The sequence below is a fragment of the Pantherophis guttatus genome, chromosome 2, assembly GCF_059756535.1.
Source record: "Pantherophis guttatus breed Tessera chromosome 2, ASM5975653v1, whole genome shotgun sequence".
NCBI lineage: Eukaryota > Metazoa > Chordata > Lepidosauria > Squamata > Colubridae > Pantherophis > Pantherophis guttatus.
The window spans coordinates 122,538,676-122,556,093 of NC_142064.1; the positions used below are offsets into that span (position 1 = coordinate 122,538,676).

Genomic DNA, 17,418 nt, shown 5'->3' on the forward strand with positions numbered 1-17,418 from the left:
TGGTAGAAAATAAAAATGATGGATGCCCACTACTCCACACTGTTTGGAAAAAAAGGGTAAAGATTTTGTAAGTGACTATGACATGCTTTCCAATATACTAATGTACCTTCTGAACCTAAAGGAATGGCTATTCTTTTGTTCATATGTTAATAAGGATTGTTCAGTTTCTATGCTTTCTAGTCAGAGAATTAAATTTTCGGGAAACATTGAACCTTACAACCCAACTCCAGTGTATAAATGACACAGCCAGGAAAAACTTCACTATTTGATTCAGGTAGATTTATTACCCTGACTTCCAAATTGAGGCCAGGTAGATCCAATTCTTTCTGCCAGTCATATCTGGTAATATTTACCGGTTCTCCGAACTACTCAAAATTTCCACTACCGGTTCTCCAGAACTGGTCAGAATCTGCTGAATACCACCTCTTACACTTACATGACTTACATGACTTAAATGTATTTCTTTAGAAAAGAAAATAATGCCAGATAACAGGATAATATCTTCTAGAACTGATTAAAATATCAAGAATAACTTGGTGGGAAGCTAACAGTGTTCCGTGCACCTCAGGGTATAAGTCATGCTCAGGGGTGGTTCCACTTACCTTCGCTACCAGTTCGCAACGGGTGCGCACACATGCACATGCAGATTGTCCGTGATGATGTCTGGGCGGGTGGGTGGAGCCTCCTGCCACTGTTACTACTGGTTCGCAAAAACCGGATCGAACTGGTAGCAACCCACCACTGGTCATGCTGGCCACATGAGGATGGAAATGTCTTCAGACAATACTGGCTCTCTTGGCTAAGAAACGGTGATGAGCTCTACCCCCCAGAGTTGTATATGACTGGATAGCAGAAGCATTTATCATAATCAGAAATAATGTGCAAGGATGTCAAAGCCCACTTGCTGTGTCATTTATTTCATTCTAATGTAGCTGTTAGCCTGCAGTGATATTAATTCATAGAGTCAGTAATTCATAGAGCTTGTTTAAGTCACTTAGAGCATTATGGAGAAAGCAGGGCAGACAATAACAATTCTGTTCTATTTACTCTGGCTACCTGTCTGTGGCTTCAATGTAGTGCTGGCTTTGAACTTTAAAACACTCAACTTTGCACGATCAGGTTATCCAAAGGACCTCTTGCCTCCTGAGAACCTGCTCAAGATTTGATCTCGGGGCCTTCTGTTGCATTAATAAATTAAGTTATTGAATTTAACAGAAATATTACATAGTTTACATTGGCACTTTCTTGCCATTGCTGGCCATACACATGCTTCCTAAATGCTCCCCATAACTATGTATCTAGGATACACTTAACTTATTTGGTGGTATCTTGGTACTCAACTGCTTAGCGCATTGTAAGCCGCCCTGAGTCTCCGGAGAAGGGCGGCATATAAATCAAATTTAAAAAAAAAAAACTGCTTTGAAACTTATCAAATTTGATACTCATTTTGACATGAAAATTTGTACTCATCGTTTGGTACTTGATACACAGGCTAGAACCTTGATGTAGGCTGCCTTGTGGCTCACTACAATATTCCTTGTGGGAAAAATTTGTTTCTTACTCATAGTTTTTGGTACTCATTGCACCTCCCGGAATTAATTAATGTTGAGTGCCGGGGTACCACTATATATTGAATTAAGTCATATTCTCGGTTTTTACAGTACCTCAAACCAGAAATCAACTAATTCGGCTAAGGAAAATTTTGAAAAAAAGCCCTTCTCCAAGATTAAAAATAAGCTTGTATGTTGTATAGATGCAGCTACCTGATGTCTTACTGAGCTTGGTGAAGTATGTTGTATGAAAACAGCCAATGTGTGAAAATAGTTTTTCATTATTTAATTCAGAATACAGTAACAGAAATGTGCTGCTCTAATAAAGGGGGGTGGGGGTGGGGGCTTCATTCAGCCATCAATTGTAATTCCAGTTCAAAAGAATCAAACTTCAGTCATTGAGTTAGGGAAATGTTCTTCTTTATTTTTATAATTATTAATATTACACTTTGAATATTTTTACATTTTTCTTTCTATTCTTTTCCCTAAAATGTCTGATCTCTTAAGAATTTTTTTATCACAATGGCCAGTAGAAAAATAACCAAACTCTTAAAAACAAAGACGCTCTTTAGCACTTCCCACAAAGATCAGGAGAAAAGAGAAACATGGAACAGTGCAGAGTGGAGACACTTTACAGTATGGGGTGAGGAAGCAATGGGTTTAGAGCATATCACAAAGGGACTCACGGTTTACTATGTACAGAGCAATTCGTATCAATGGCTGTGCAAGTGCCCTGCTTTGAATCAAACAGTTGGGAATGCGAGGCTGAGTCATGAACCCTGTATAGAGGTTTGTAGTAAATTAATTTTCTTCAGGGTGCTTAATTTTAATTTATACTTGATTGGTCTCTGTTATGACCCACCAAGTAGCAGAACCCCTTTGGGATTGTAATGGGACTGGGAAGTTGGAGCTGTTGCTTCATCTTTCCAGGTTGGGAATAGAACCTAGGAATTTGAGGGAAATTATTTTTCTGTGAAATTTGTACTCTAGCAAGCGATCCAGAAAATCATTTAGAATAATTTCTTTAAAAAAGGATGTGGGAAAAAGTATTTTAAAAGACACTCCCTCTTGATTGTTTCATCTCAGGGAAACATATCAACAATATATCCTGTTAAATCTAGCTTGTTCTTTCTTGTTATCCCAGTCTCCAATATAAACCCAGTTGACTAGCATTGCTTAGCAATCCACTGAAGGTATTAAGTCATTCTGCTTGCCTGCTTGGGATTGTACAAAGGTATGGATTGGTATCAAACTTTTTGGAAGCTGCTACACCCGGCCAATATGCTGGGTTTGGGTTGGTAGGTCAAAAGCCATGCACCCTTTTGTTATGTGATCACCTTGCTTCCTTAGCTCTCCCTTTGGAAGCATGGTCTCCACGGTTATTTTCCAACATATCCCATCGTTTCTAGAGAAGTGACACACCTTCTCGATATTGTACCATGATAAAAAGGGCTTCCATTCCCCCCCCCTCCAAAAGGGCCTGGCCTAGAGGCAAAAGTATCTATGCCTAGTTGCCCCTCTTCTTCAAAGCTGGCCAGTTTCTGGATTGAATATTGCAGCTTTGTACTCAGAACAAAGTAGATGGCATATCTTAGATGCCGGTCTTTTTTTCCTCTCACATTTTCATATCAGTCAAACTAGACCATTCAGAAAAGAATCCAGATGATTGTCTTTATAACTGACCTCTTTTTGTTCCTCCATTTCTTTTCCCTATAAATTCCACTGTATCCTGAAAGAACTAGAACCATCTCCAGTACTAAACACCACTTAGATTGATCAATAGATGTTATCAATAAATTAATAAGAAACCGGCCTCCCCATCCTGCCTCAGCATCTTAATTCTTTGTGCTTTAGAGTTATTAAAACACTTCAAAAGAACTGAAATTGCTGCAGGAGAGGATGGGCATTTACTCAGACTTTTAAGTAGCTGGTGTCATCTCCAGATACATTGGTTATGCAGATTGAGAATCCAAAGGCAATCAGGTTAGGGAAGAATGTTCTAGAATGTTTTGGGTTGGCTGATGTTGGAGTCCAGTGGTTATGGATATGATTGCAGGGAACTTTCAGTGTTGAGATCCAGATTCCAGATTTCCTCCAAAAACTGGTATTACCGACAGCATCCAAAGAAGTTGCATCACTGTGCCATCCAGGATGAAAGTTGGAGCCTCTTGGTCTTCTAGTAGCAGGGAGGGATGTGTAAAGAAAAAAGACTCTTGTGTTACACTGGACTGTCTTTTCCCTTCACACCACATCTTCTTCCACAGAAAAAGGGTGAGGGTTTTGTAGCAAAACACCAAATAGACTAACAGTCCTTCAAAAGACGAAGGATCAATGAGAGTTCAGTTCAGATGATTTTCATTTTCTGTAATCAAGATTCTTGGGGAGAAGAAGAAACCTGATCCCTCACTACATGCACAGACATACACACAATCTATTATTAAGAAATGTCCTACCCTTGAAGCTATTTGTCAGGGATTAAAGAACAGAGAACTGACCAACAGCTACTGTAATTTCCAAACTAGTAAATTGATGATAAAAAAAATGGAGGCTTCTCCAGCCAAAGCCCTGATCTCTCCCTATGCAGTTGTGATTGGAAAAGTTTCCCTTTCTGTACCCTAAAAACCCAGGAAGGTTGACACATTTAAACATCCACAAATCTCGGAGGGTGGAGTGGGGGGGACTTACTGGCACATAACTGCATCCATCTTTACCTCGGGCAGGGGGGGGGGAAATAGATGTATGCCAGTCATCCATGCCGATGTTGGTCTGGACCGTAGGCTTAGCTCTTAAGATTTATAACCTACATTTCCGTAAAGAAGCAAGCAATCCAGCAACAAAGCCAACTCAATCACCTTGTGGTTTCCTCCCTCACTTTTTACTTTTGATGGAACAAAAATAGTTTGTTGCGTATTTCAGTAGACGACATGCTTTCTTGGCACCCGTCTGAAAATAAGCCGCCTCTTAAAAGAGCACCAGTTCACAAATAGAACTGAACAAATATGCACGGCTTGGACAGACCTGAGAATACTTCGTATTTTTCTAAAAAAAGGCAGTATCTCCGTAGCTTATGGGAGATACTGTATGCATCCATCGTGCTCTATATGAATCCCCACATGAACCTTCATTTTAAGCTGTCTGAAGGGATTAAATGCCTACCCTATTATCGCCCATCTCTTTAGCCGTACACCCGTTGCTGGCAATTCACACACACGTGTAATCCACATGCTCACACATATCATACACAGGCTCAAGTGTGGGTTGCCCTAGTGGAGGAAAGGAGAGCCATCCCCCAACTGCAAAGAAGACCTGGGACACAAAGATTGTTTTTCAAACGGAGACTTGGTGCAGTGCCCTTTAAGAGAAGCCTTGCCCCTCGTGGTCCATATCCAGAAGTGCGCAGGGTGACAGGAGGGCTGCCCTCATTCAGCAGAGGTGTCCCTGGGGCCTCAAAAGGTATCAGAGCACAGTGTTCTCCGTGCAGCTGCCACCCAGTGATGAGCGGAATGCCTGCAGCTGGGAGACCCCGTGAAGATGGACACAAGCAGCTGCGACCACCAAGACGTGGAAGATCTGGTGAGAATGGAACTGGAAAGAAAGGAGAAGAGAGGCATTGGAGCCCAACCTGCCTCATATTGATGACCATCACCACATTATGAGATTTCTTTTTGTTCTTGACATTCACAAATTAAACAAAAAACAAAGTAGCTGGGGCTTTTGCAGGATTTGTCATCTAGACACAAGAACAGCTTTTCCCGAATGTCATCACTCTCCTAAACAAATAATTCCCTCAACACTGTCAAACTATTCACTAAGTCTGCATTACTATTACTATTAGTCTTCTCACAGTTCCTATCTCCTCCCACTTATGACTGCATGGCTGTAATTTGTTGCCGTATCCTTAACAATTTATATTATTTCCTAGTATGATTTGATTGCTTATTTGCACCCTATGACTATCGTTAAGTGTTGTACCTTATGATTCTTAACGAATGTATCTTTTCTTTTTATGTACATTGAGAGCATATGCACCAAAGATAAATTCCTTGTGTGTCCAATCACACTTGGCCAATAAAGAATTGTGACTTAAGATCCCCAGCCAAGCCATGCATTAAATGTACTCATACCCTGGTTTCTCTTCAGATCATGTAAATCTGTCATTTAAGTGTTTCACAGCACTTACTCTGTGTTTTTCATTAATTTTATACTGCTTGCATGCAAACACACATTGATTAAATACATTAATAATGTGCATAATTTTATATATATATTTGACTTGTGTTTTTTTAAAATCTTGCTTTCATGGATTGCACGCTGTCACATCCTCTGGGTAGGCTATCCTTAAGCTTCCTTATATTCTCTCTCCTTCCTAAAAAAAAAAAAATGGGAGGAGCAAAAATGTCACTCTGCCTATTCTGGGAATGTTGCCATGTCACCATTTCTTTTGTTTGAAAAAAGGTTGCCTACCTTGTCTGATTTGGTATGGGCCCTCACAGTTTGCCAAGGCAAAGTACTTATCTTAATCTGCCCCCTGATATTTTGGACGTTACAAAATGAAATGTCAAATTTATCACAGAATGAAGCTATGGCTTTTATCAAGAGAAAAGATAATGTGGAACTCATATGAAGACTCTCAGTTTAAATACTTCCATCCCTCTTCCATATTTTCTTGCCAAAGACATACCCAGATGTCACACTTGCCCGGGAAGAAACGTTCAGGAATGCGGGCAGCATACAAGCCTACTCCCAAGATGTAGAGGACTGCCATGAGGAAGAGCCAACCAATCTGTCCCACTGTCGTGGCCTTGATAAAACCTTCAGTGATCATGAAATGAAGGGTGGGCACTAGTCCACTCAGCCCTAGGCCCAGAAATACACCTACCCCAAAAAGAAAGAGAGAATGTAACTTGGATGGACATTTCTGTGGCTTGAACATCAATCCAATTAATAAAACCTTAACCCCCCAAACTGGAGTCTTAATGTTGCTAATGAAGGAGCAGCTGTTGCAAAGTTAGACAACAAAAGCACACACATATTTTCATATTGAACTGATGTTGTTGGCAATGGCTATCATATTATGCTACTTACTGTTTTGTTCCTACATCTTTTATATTAACTCAGTACGCCAGTTGTTCCCAACCTGGTTCCCTCCAGATGTGTTGGGATTACTACTTTTTCATGTTGGACTTTCCTCACATTTGGACAATGTTAGGTTTAGGAAGGCTGCATTGTGCTAGGCAAGTTCCTCTATATATTATAAAATTACTTCGGTTTCCAATGATCAGGTTATGAGTGTTTTTTGTGTACCAAAATTGGTACAATTGAAAAATACAAAAAAGGTCTTGGAATCTTGGCACCCCTGAGATTTCCAGAAACATATAAATAGAGGACTCCAAAAACTAGTGAGAACTGTGTGGCCAAAAACAGAAACGGTTGTGGGAAGAGAGGAGTGGAAAGACCAGGGAAAGGAAATGTAACCAAAAGACTGGAAAGCAACTAACAGTATTCCCTGTCTTTAATAGGTTTCTCCACATAACGTAGCAGTGTGAGGATGCAGTCAAATCAAGAATAGTTACCTGCCCGCACTGCCCGATACTGTGGTGTGGCAAAATGATCCCACTGTGACACCGTGATGGCAGTTATACCCAGCACACAGATGATGATGAGGTAGATGAGCTGGGGTTGTGGTGAGCAGTAGAACGAGTAATACAACCAGGGAACAAAACTGCCCATGGTGAGCAGGGCAATTCCAGAGTAATCCAATCTGTACAGAAGGTACCACAGAAAGCAAGGTTGGGAGATCAGTGGACATCATGCATAGGGCAGGGCTTGGTGTATAAAGTTTCAATTACAGGAACTTTAAACTATTTTACTAAAGTATAGATCTCTATAGCCAGTGTGGGCAAGATATTGTGCAGAACCTCTAGCTTTCATTATACTGCCAAGATGATCCATGTTATGGGAAGCATGTATGCAGACATCATGGATAGCAAGGATTTTACCTACATGCCAGTTTCTACAAGGAAGAATCACATTTTTTGTCACATTATGGTGGCTTGATTGTAAGGAGAACAATGAAACCCTCTTTTATGGACTAGTAATTGATGTTGTCACCTCCTTCTAAAATGGAGGCATTCTCCATAAGTATCCCACTATAATCCCTGCCCACAGATTTTACAGGCTTCTGTACCACTAACCAGAGACAAGGTATAGCCAGGGCTCCTTCTCAGGCCTGCACTTCTTGTGATCCACTAGATCAGCCTTCAAATTCTCACCCAGCACAACCTTTGACTTGACTGCCTGGGAATTGTCATCTCAACGGAATCGGGAAGTGCTCAGGAGGTGAAAAGATGCACTAGACCAGGAGTAGGCAAACATGGCTCTTTTACACCCTGTGGACTTCAACTCCCAGAATTCCTAAGACAGCTTGGCTGACTCAGGAATTCTGGGAGTTGAAGTCCACAAGGTATAAAAGAGCCTAGTTTGCCTACCCCTGCACTAGACTAAATGCAGCTCACCCCTTATTGGCTCAAGAAGTCTTGAGGAAAAGGGCTGTCTAAACCATTTATAGCAGTGTTTCTCAACCTCAGCAATGTTAAGGTACGTAGGAGAATTTTGGGAGTGGAAGTCCATAATCTTAATATTGAGGAGGTTGAGAAACACTGATTTATAGTGCTCTAAAGAACACCATTTCGGAGATATTGTTATAAAAAGGAATCAGATGACTCCAAGATTCAACTTCAATTGGAGCACAGCATTTTTATTAAGTTTCAAATGGTGAAGCATCAGCTGTGAGGTCCTATCAGGGCCCTGGGTTGTTTCCAGATGCTGCATGGTGCTACAGGCCAGCCCAGACAGTGGCATACCAGAGTCTTGATGCACCTCCATCGCTGGTTGCTTGTGTAGCACAGAACAAGAAAAAGTTTGGGGGTGGGGGAGACTGGCAAACTCCTCACAGATTCCAATACTTGATTGGTCATCTACTTTGGCTTGATGGGGATTTTCTTTTACAATAAGAAAGGCTATCCAGTTATCAGCCAAAGAAGAAATTTGCCTCAGATACTCTAAGCATAAGTCCTTACATTTTATTATGAGAGAATACATCTTGATTCTTAATTCTTGCCTGCTGGTCATGTGCCTCAGAAGTTTGCGGGTGGATGGAGAGAGGAGGGGAAATCAACTTACTTGGAGAAGGTGCGAGAAACTTTCTCAGAGTGGCAATAGACTGTGTGAAATAGCCAGGAGAAACAGAGACAGAGAATGGCTCCGAGGAAAAATATGCCAAAGACCACACGCTCCTGGATGGGGGCCACATATTTCATGTTGGGACTGAACATGTATCCAATGCCCAAAACCAGGAAGAAGAGGAACCCTGAGGAGAGGGAAGAAAGTTACTAATATATAAATGTTTCTGCATGTATTCAAATACTGGGGCATGTTTGGAAACGGAAAACATACATCTGGTTTGGCAGGGACTGACTGTAGGAATCCTTTCTGAATCTACCCCTGAAGAGACTCCATTTCAGGAACTTCATAGGCCTTTCTCAAGTTGGGAGAATCAATGTGTGAAATGGGAGACGGAAGAAGTACAAGTGGCTTCTGGTGTGAGTCATGGTTGACTGAAGATGTCTCTGCGAATGAGTGGAGACAACTGCTATGAAGACAAAAGACCAGTGAGCAGATTGATTGTTCAAGTCTCTCCAGAGAAGGGGAGAATTGGAGATTGCCTATGAGTGCTCTGTACGGCAACTCCTCATGAGAAACAAGAAAAGCAGCCTCCAGCTGGTTTGAATGCCAGGAGCCAAGCAAGACAACATCTTTGTGCTGAGCAGCAGTGAAGCCTTTCATAAGGTCACAAAGGAAATGTTCAATTTAATTACTTTATGGATGTTAAAGACATTCAAAATGGCAGTTTAATTTGACACCTGACGAGTTTTACTTTCTTCTTCAGATTTAACAAACTTTAAGCAAGAGACTTAAGAATTTAAAATAAATTTGAAAAATACAGCAGTATTTTTACAAAGTAGGTTGGTGAAAGCTTTGAAGACTTTTAAATGCCAAAGAATGATGAAAGATTGAATCCTGTGATTTTGCACAGGAATGATTTAAAGATCAAGATTGTATATAATGAAAAGAAAGAATGTAAAGTTGGATTATTTGACCAGGGATAAACTATTTGTTTGATATTTCTCGCAGTGGACTTTTTGCTGAACTAGATTTGAAAATATGATGATTTCTGGATTGTGCATAGATAAAAGACTATGGAGAGAAGAGGTGTGGGGTTATTTTGCAACTTTAAAAGAGGATGAAAAGTTATTTTATTTGCTTATGCTTGGTATAATGAAGCTTGGAAGCCACTAATTTATTAGTGTTTTTTCTTTTCTTTTTTTGCACCTTCTGAACCTTTTTTCTCTTCTAGTTTAGCTTGTATTAGTTTTTACTATGTTTATTAAAAACTTCAATAACATTATTAGAGACGGAGCAAGCATTGTTCAGTTAGCCAGGAGAGGGGAAGGCCAAAAACTTGACCAAAGCTGGCCTAGCCTGCTGTCTTAAAGTTCAAGAAGCAGTAACTGAGTTAGTCCTACATTTATCATGTTACCAGTAAACCAGATTTGGGACCACAGTGATCTTTCAAACTATAGATCCTTCTCTTACACACAAATCCTCAAATGTATGTATTACAAGAGATGGATCATGGCTGATCAAATTGCCTTACTCCTGCTAGTTGGAGAAACTTTCTGGTATCAGTCAGTGTCAGATCAGGTTTGGTGCTGGACATCTCATAGTGAAAGAGGATTTTAAGATCTAAGAGTACATTGTCTCCAAGAAACTGGGCAGATGTGATTATGTGAAAAGGCATCCAAAAGTAAATGTTGAAGTCCCTGACATTGTCATCACTGGGGTAGTTACAAAAATGTATGTCTTCTCAATGTAGAATTCAAATAGTTTTTTTAAATGCTTTTTTTATTTTGCAGACATGGTTTCTTAATGCAAAATTGTGTCAACTAGATTCTGGATCCCTAGTTCCATCTAGTTGCACAATAATGATACAATCCATGGACCAAAAAGTTTTGTGGGGCAGTAGAATCAATTTATTACATACAAATAGAAAGTCGTGAGAGAGGAGTACTTTCTTTGTGTGAAAACAAACTTCTTTCTCTACCCTTCTTACTTTTATAGCAATGGAAAGGCGAATTGCTTTTGGCTTCTGGTGAGTGAAAGAACAAGGCTGGAGAGAAGAGGACACTTTTTCTAGGACCAATGCCTTCTTCCTCCATCTTTTAAGCACAGAGAGAGTTTGATTATATCCTGACCTCCTTTCACTCCCTGGTGATTACTATGAAGGGAAGGTAGAGGAGGACATTTGGCTTAGAACAGGGTCAAATTTTCTTTCATATTGCCAAGGATGTAATGTCAGCTGTCATTAAACATCACTGGTGGAGAATCATCACTTTTAGCCAAGTTTTATGCTGTTCTGTAAAAAAAAAGGGTGAAAAAGCATTTATATTGTGGAAACCAAAGAGTTTGATGCAGTGGAGTGAGTGCAATTTATTTCCCACCCTCTTTGTTCCTCCTCTGCCCTGTGACTGACCAAGCAGATGAGTCCAGATGTTGCCAGTCTCGGTGTGGAGCCGGAAGATACTGCGGAAACAGGCGCGGAAGGAAGGCATGGGTGGCCGATGTCCATGCAGGAGAAAATCGTTGTCTTTCAGCCAGTCAGGCAGCACATCATAGGGCATAACACGCCAACGGCCCTCCCAAACCTGCAACAGCAGAAGAGAGGCTAGAAGAGTCATAGAAAGAGCTCACCTACCCTTCCTTCTGCGAACTGAGAACATCAGAACAGTGAGTGCGTTTGTATACTTGAGGATATGGTATGCTTCTTGGAGGAAAAAAAAAAAACCCAACCCAGGAGAGAAGAATTTCTAGTATTTTCAGAAAGAATTTTTCTAGTGTTCACATCATCAAGTTTCAAAGTAGAGGGTTTTTTGTTTTGTTTTTTTGCCTTCATTCCCTATAAGCCTAGGGGTGGAGGTGGAGCTCTCGCCTCACAATCAGGAGGCTGTGAGTTCAATCCTAGGTAGTGGCATATATTTCTCACTCTGGGCACAATGAGAACATTTCTGCTGTGAACTCTACATTGGCGACAGGAAGGGCATCTGGCCAGTAAACACTCAGCTCCATTCAGTTGCCCCAACTCCACCCTGATGCAAGGGATTACAGGGTCATTAAAAGACCAAAAAAATAAAAATAAATTCAAGGTTCCAAAGTGCTTTAAAGTTAGGGCAAAGTTGCACATCTTAACTCCCCCCACCAACAAGATTTAGATGGGGCCCTCCAAACGTTCTAAGCAAATTGCTATTTTTCATGCCAAAGTGGAGGCGAGTAATAGAATCCACCAAAGAACGAATTATATTCAAAGGACGCATTGAATTTAATGTAATTTAAAATAAATCTGTTCTAGTTTAAATGCACTGTCTGGACCTGTCTCTTTTTTTTTCCTTTTTTCTTTTTTTTTGCAAAAAGTTGTTTTATTTTTATTTTTTCCAACACACAAATTACATCTTTTCAGAACAGAGCCCTGATCTGGTCATCAATTTATACAGTTTTTTTTTCTCTCTCTCTTTTTTTCCTGATGCACAGCCACCCAGAGCTGAAGTGTGGACCTCATCCTGAAAAAAACGTTGAACATCCCTAAGGTAAATCAAACCAAATGAATTACATGGGCATATGTATTTAGCATGGAGATGTATTCCCTCGCCTTGATCCTGTATTTTAAAAACGGGCAGTGGGGTATCTTCCAGCTATAATTAATTTTAAAGAAACTGATTATTATTTTTTGCATTGGGAAGTTCCCAATGCAATCTCCAGTTAGAACCTCTTGTTATAAACAAGTCTAGTCCACCTCACAGACTTGCCATGAGGATAAAATGGGCAAGATACAAAGAATGCTACCTCTATTGACTTGAGCATCTTGAAGAAAGACAAGGTGTAATTAAAAAAAAATGTTTTTTTAAAGATCATGATTATACCACAGCAGGAGTCATCAATCACTTTCAGGTTCTTCTTTAACAATGCACTGGGTTCACAATCCCTTCTGCTTTGCTTGTTCATTTGTTAGCTGCAGAAGATATGCAAGTGAGCAGAGCTAGCCCTGCTTCCAACAGTGTTTACTTTCCATCTTGAATGAATGTTTGGTTGAAAACAAGCATTCCCGCAATGGGGGAAAAAAAAAACATATTGTAATTTCTTACTGTTAAAATCAAACAGCTTCTGTCATAAAAATGTGGCAAGTCTGACCATATAAACTTTTTGAAAAGGCAAAGTGAGAATGTCCTGGAGTGACAGCAAGCAGGAGGAGGAGCCGCAGTCCGGGCAAATTAGAGGTAGTCCAAGGGGTGAAATCCAGCAGATTCTGACAGGTTCTGGAGAACTGGTAGTGGAAATTTTGAGCAGTTCAGAGAACTGGCAGCGGAAATTTTGAGTAGTTCGGAGAACCGGAAAATACCACCTCTGGCTGGCCCCTGAGTAGGGTGGGAATGGGGATTTTGCAATATCCTTCCCCCAGGAGTGGGGAGGGAATGGGGATTTTGCAGTATCCTTCCTCTGGAGTGGGGTGGGAATGGGGATTTTGCAGTATCCTTCCTCTGGAGTGGGGTGGGAATGGAGATTTTGTAGTATCCTTCCCCTGCCATGTCCACCAAGCCACACCCACCAAGCCAAGCCCATAGAACCAGTAGTAAAAAAAAATTGGATTTCACCACTGGGTTGTCCAGACAAGAAGCCCCAATTCCTTCCGTGGATTCACCTGTTTCTTATTTAACTGTCGCCTCATCTGTGGCTCCTCCTCCTGTTTCTCAAAACAGTCTCACAGACCGTTACAGAGTGGGATACAGAGGTAGAAAGAGTTGTTTGCAAAAAAATGGCAATAAAATCAAATGAGTTGGAGTGGTGTACTGACCAAAAAGCCTTATTTCAGGAACAAGCCATCTTTCCAGGCCATGGGTACCACTGCATCATTTAGAGGCATGGAAATAATAAGAATTATATTATTACATACACAACAGTGTGAAATCATAGCTGTCGACTTTTTTAGCTTTCATATGCAACAAGTTCTTTCCAAGAACCTAGGATTCATGATGTACCAGTGCATTTTTATTACTGTTGTTGTTGTTAATCTTCATTTTGATTCACAGTCTGGACTGGTAAAAACTTAACAGTTCAAGTCCTAACCAAGGACCTAAGAGCTGTTAAGGTGGTGTCTGAGTATATAGACAGTTCCGAGTAGGGTGGTTTTTTGCAAAGTCATGATATTCAAGTCTAATAAGTTCAAAATTTCCATTTATCTAAACATCCGTTTGGGTATTGCTCCAAGGGCTCCTATTACTATTGGTACATTATTATTGTTATCATTATTATTAACAGTAGTATTTCATGCCAGAACATGGAGTTATTTTGAGATGTAATTTTCTTGAGAAATTGCAGCTGTTTAAACAACAGCAACAACAAGTATTCAATTTTGGCAGTCTAATAGTGCTGTTGGTATCTGCAGGGAATATATTGCTAACTCTGGCCTTACAGAGGTTCTGGGAATGTCTTGGTTAAGTGGAGATTTTAATCTAATCTTTATATTCAACATTTGAGACACATTGTGTTATTTGATGCATTTTTACTTAGATGTCAAAGGGAATTTAATGAAGCTTATATTCAGGTAAATGGATATAGGATTATGGCAGTATCTCAAGTTCTAATTCTACTGTACCACATTCAATAGAGGTAATTGGAAACTGTCTATTAATTGCAAGTCTTCGATGCAGTGAGGAACTCTAGACCCTAGATGTAATGATCTTATTTGAGAAGGGGGCTCTTATATAGTAATACATACATTTACATACATACATACCGTTTGTACATACATACGTACGTATGTACATACATACATACACACACACATATATATATATATATATATATATATATATATATATATATATATATATACATACATACATACATACATACATACATACATACATACATACATACAACTTTGGAATAACTTTCTGGGAGTCCCAGATAAGATACTTTACATGCTAGAGTTTAGTCAAATTCAAAAGTAGACTGGACATAGCTTACAAAAACAGAGGACAATATTGAGCCAGGAGAAGACTGTTCTCACTTGCCTTTATCTGGCAATAGTTCACCTCCAGATCTTTGGAAGTGCAGTCTTTTGCTCTTTGTGCTGCCTTATGTCTCCTTCCCATGGCCTCCCTCAGATGTGGACCTGAAGGGAACTCAGCTGGGTGACTGAGTTGCATGTCAGAAGAGTGAGCCCACAGCATTTCCAATTTTGCTTCTCCTGGTCTTCCTGGTTCTGGGTAATGTGGCCAGATGGCCTTGCCCCTCTATGAACCCGTACAGAAGCTGGCTCAGAACGGGTTGTCATGGCAGAGAGGAGGCTTTCTTCCCCGGGGGGAAAGGATGAAAATCTTATGGCTCTCCTACTCCCAATCACTTGGCAAAGGGGACTGTTTTTCCCAGCTTGGTAAAGCTGAGAAGAAGAAGGATGTTGGTCAGCAGCTGAAGTCATAATGATGCTTCCTGGAGTACTGCTGTGACATATTGGCTTGCCTCAGAATCAATAGGGCTCATTCAAGAGTTGACTGTTGGACAACAGTTGTAGAAGAATGAAGTTACAAAGAGTGTGGCACCCAAGGAGGCTTAATTTAATTGGTGTAACTTGCCTTCAAAACAAATTCTTCCATCTTCTCCATGGCATGCTGGGCCTGAAGTGGCAACATCAAGACCCGCACAGGATCTGGACCAGTGTCTTCCTCCTCTAACTCTGGATCGTCTGATCCCCAACCTGTGGGCTCAACCTTCATTTCAATACCATCCTGAAAAAGAAGATGCATATACTGCCCAATGGAATTCTATAGAAAGAGAGGGAATCTGCAAAGAGATAGGAGGAGTGAAGGAAAACCAGGAATAACATTTCCCTTTTATGCTATATAGTGGAGTACTCTGCTGATAGATTAATAGAGAGGTTCAAGGTCCCTTCCCACTTAATGCAAGGGATAAAGGATAGGCCCAAAAATAAGATAAAGAACTTCTTCCTTCATGACCAAGAAACACGACCAAGAACAGTTGATTTAGATTTGGCCTGCAGGGTTACCCTGTCAACCAGCCACTAGATTCAGAGCACCGAGAATCACCGACAGGCTCTATTTATGAGCTTGCAGTCCACTGCTGTAGACATATTAGCTTTTCATCTGATCTGCTGGATATGGCATTTGTAATGTTACTGTTGGAAGACCAGCAGAACAATGGAACTGATGCTGAAGTGATTCCATAAGACAGACAGAAAAATTAGTGACTTTTCTTGAAACCTCAGCCCAGCAAAACCATTTTCACATTCTTAGACAAATGTAATTGAACAGAGTTTGGGTCATGATGACTGCAGACAAAAGAAAGATGCGGAAGACAGTAATAAGAAGAGAGACCCAATAAGTGGCCCTCCTGATACTCACCTGGCCAGCGTTCTCTTGTAGCAAAGGTCTCATTTCAGCCACAGCCTCCTCCCCCAGGTAGCCTGCGCACCACCCAGCCCGCTCCTTCAAGGGCTCCATGATGGGGGAGGAGGGGGGCATACACTTGAAGCCTCTTCACAGGCAGAGACTCAGTCCCCTCTGCAAGCCACCAGCCCCATCGTCCCCACTGTCTCTGTGAGAAAGCAGAGGGGGTAAGGGATGCAGAGGGATGAATCTCTGGAACCTTCTGTTCTCTTTCTCACCTGGTGATCTGCCATTTCTCCCACTTCAGCTCCTACTTCCCAAACCATCCTGCATACTTGTCCACAAGAGCCATGCTTGACATCCTACCCCTTCCTTCCCCCCCCATCTCTATCTCTCTTCAGTTCAACTGTTTCCCAAGTCTCTTCTTTAAATTCCTCTAACCCCTACCATCCTATCATTCCTTGTCCCTCTAAAATTTCATATTGATTTGATCTATAAACATTGGTTTATACCCACTCAAACAATGTATGATACTGCTTGAAACCTACCCTTGCTCCCAGCAAGGGGTTAGGGAGAGTTTTTTCCGCTTCCCCTAGATTCCTAATATGGTACAGATAAGCAGTGCCACCCCATGGTTGACTTCCCAAAAGGGGGCAATACACAATCTCTTAAAGATTTGTAAGTGGAATCCAAGGAATATGTGCTTATCTATAGCCATTCCTTGGTCTCCCTTCCTTGCTATCCAAGCATGGTTCATATCTATCAACTCATCAACCCCCACAAAAACCATTGCCCCATAGCTTCCCTGGCCATACTTCTTCCCCGTCCCCATTCCCTTGAGGCCCTCCCAAATATTTCTGCCCTCCCTTCTCCCTCTCCGTTGCTCCATCACCTTTATTTCCATTCTACTCTCCCAGCCCCTTCATTATACCCTCACCCAAGAGCCCTAGCAGCAGCATCGGGACCCAGCTGCCCCTTAAAACCCCGCCTCCCGCTCCGATAAGCTTTGGCACCTGCCCATCAAATTGGGATCACTTCCTGCCAGAAGCCGAGCATCCTCGATTGCTTGGATTGGGCAATGCGTGGAGGGGAGGGGGGGGAGAAAATCCGGTGCAGATAACTTCCGGCTGATTCTAGAAGCCTTTCTTTCATTGTTGCCATGGTGACCCTTAAAGAGCTCTGCCCTTTGTTTTTGTAGCGTTCGACAAGAGAAGGGAAGCATCCATCGTTTTGCCAGCTGCTGGGGTGCCAAAGGGGAGGATCATCTTTTTGCCTCTCGTGCAGAAGCTAATAAATTTGCGAAAGATCAGGGCGTTTAATCTCAGGCACAGGTCTGGGATCTGCCCGCAGAA

General features: G+C 41.3%; 1 protein-coding gene across 4 annotated transcripts; it reads right to left on the reverse strand.

Moving 5' to 3' along the window:
* Positions 1-4,870: 4,870 nt before the first annotated feature.
* On the reverse strand, positions 4,871-17,216 carry LOC117675377 (adiponectin receptor protein 1-like). Of its 4 annotated transcripts, none has more exons than XM_034433934.3 (8): positions 17,080-17,216; positions 16,082-16,274; positions 15,296-15,448; positions 11,143-11,314; positions 8,733-8,919; positions 7,124-7,311; positions 6,232-6,425; positions 4,871-5,135 (listed from the first exon to the last, which is right to left on the reverse strand). In XM_034433934.3, exons 2-8 carry the CDS (start codon positions 16,199-16,201, stop codon positions 5,007-5,009), a joined length of 1,143 nt encoding a protein of 380 aa, XP_034289825.1. In that variant the 5' UTR covers positions 16,202-16,274; positions 17,080-17,216; the 3' UTR covers positions 4,871-5,006. The 4 variants fall into 4 exon arrangements, with proteins under 4 accessions (XP_034289825.1, XP_034289823.1, XP_034289824.1 ...); XM_034433932.2 differs by having other exon boundaries at positions 17,004-17,093; XM_034433933.2 differs by lacking the exon at positions 17,080-17,216 and adding an exon at positions 16,959-17,017.
* Positions 17,217-17,418: the final 202 nt, after the last annotated feature.

Bases quoted from the DNA above. Each gene is read 5' to 3' on its own strand.
- LOC117675377 (XM_034433934.3), bottom strand. From the start codon at position 16,201: ATGCCCCCCTCCTCCCCCATCATGGAGCCCTTGAAGGAGCGGGCTGGG. The intron at 11,315-15,295 runs GCAAGTTACACC...CTGCTGTTGCAG, and splicing joins TGGAAGAATTTGTTTTGAAG to GTTTGGGAGGGCCGTTGGCG. The intron at 6,426-7,123 runs GTAACTATTCTT...TTTTTGGGGTAG, and splicing joins GTATCGGGCAGTGCGGGCAG to GTGTATTTCTGGGCCTAGGG.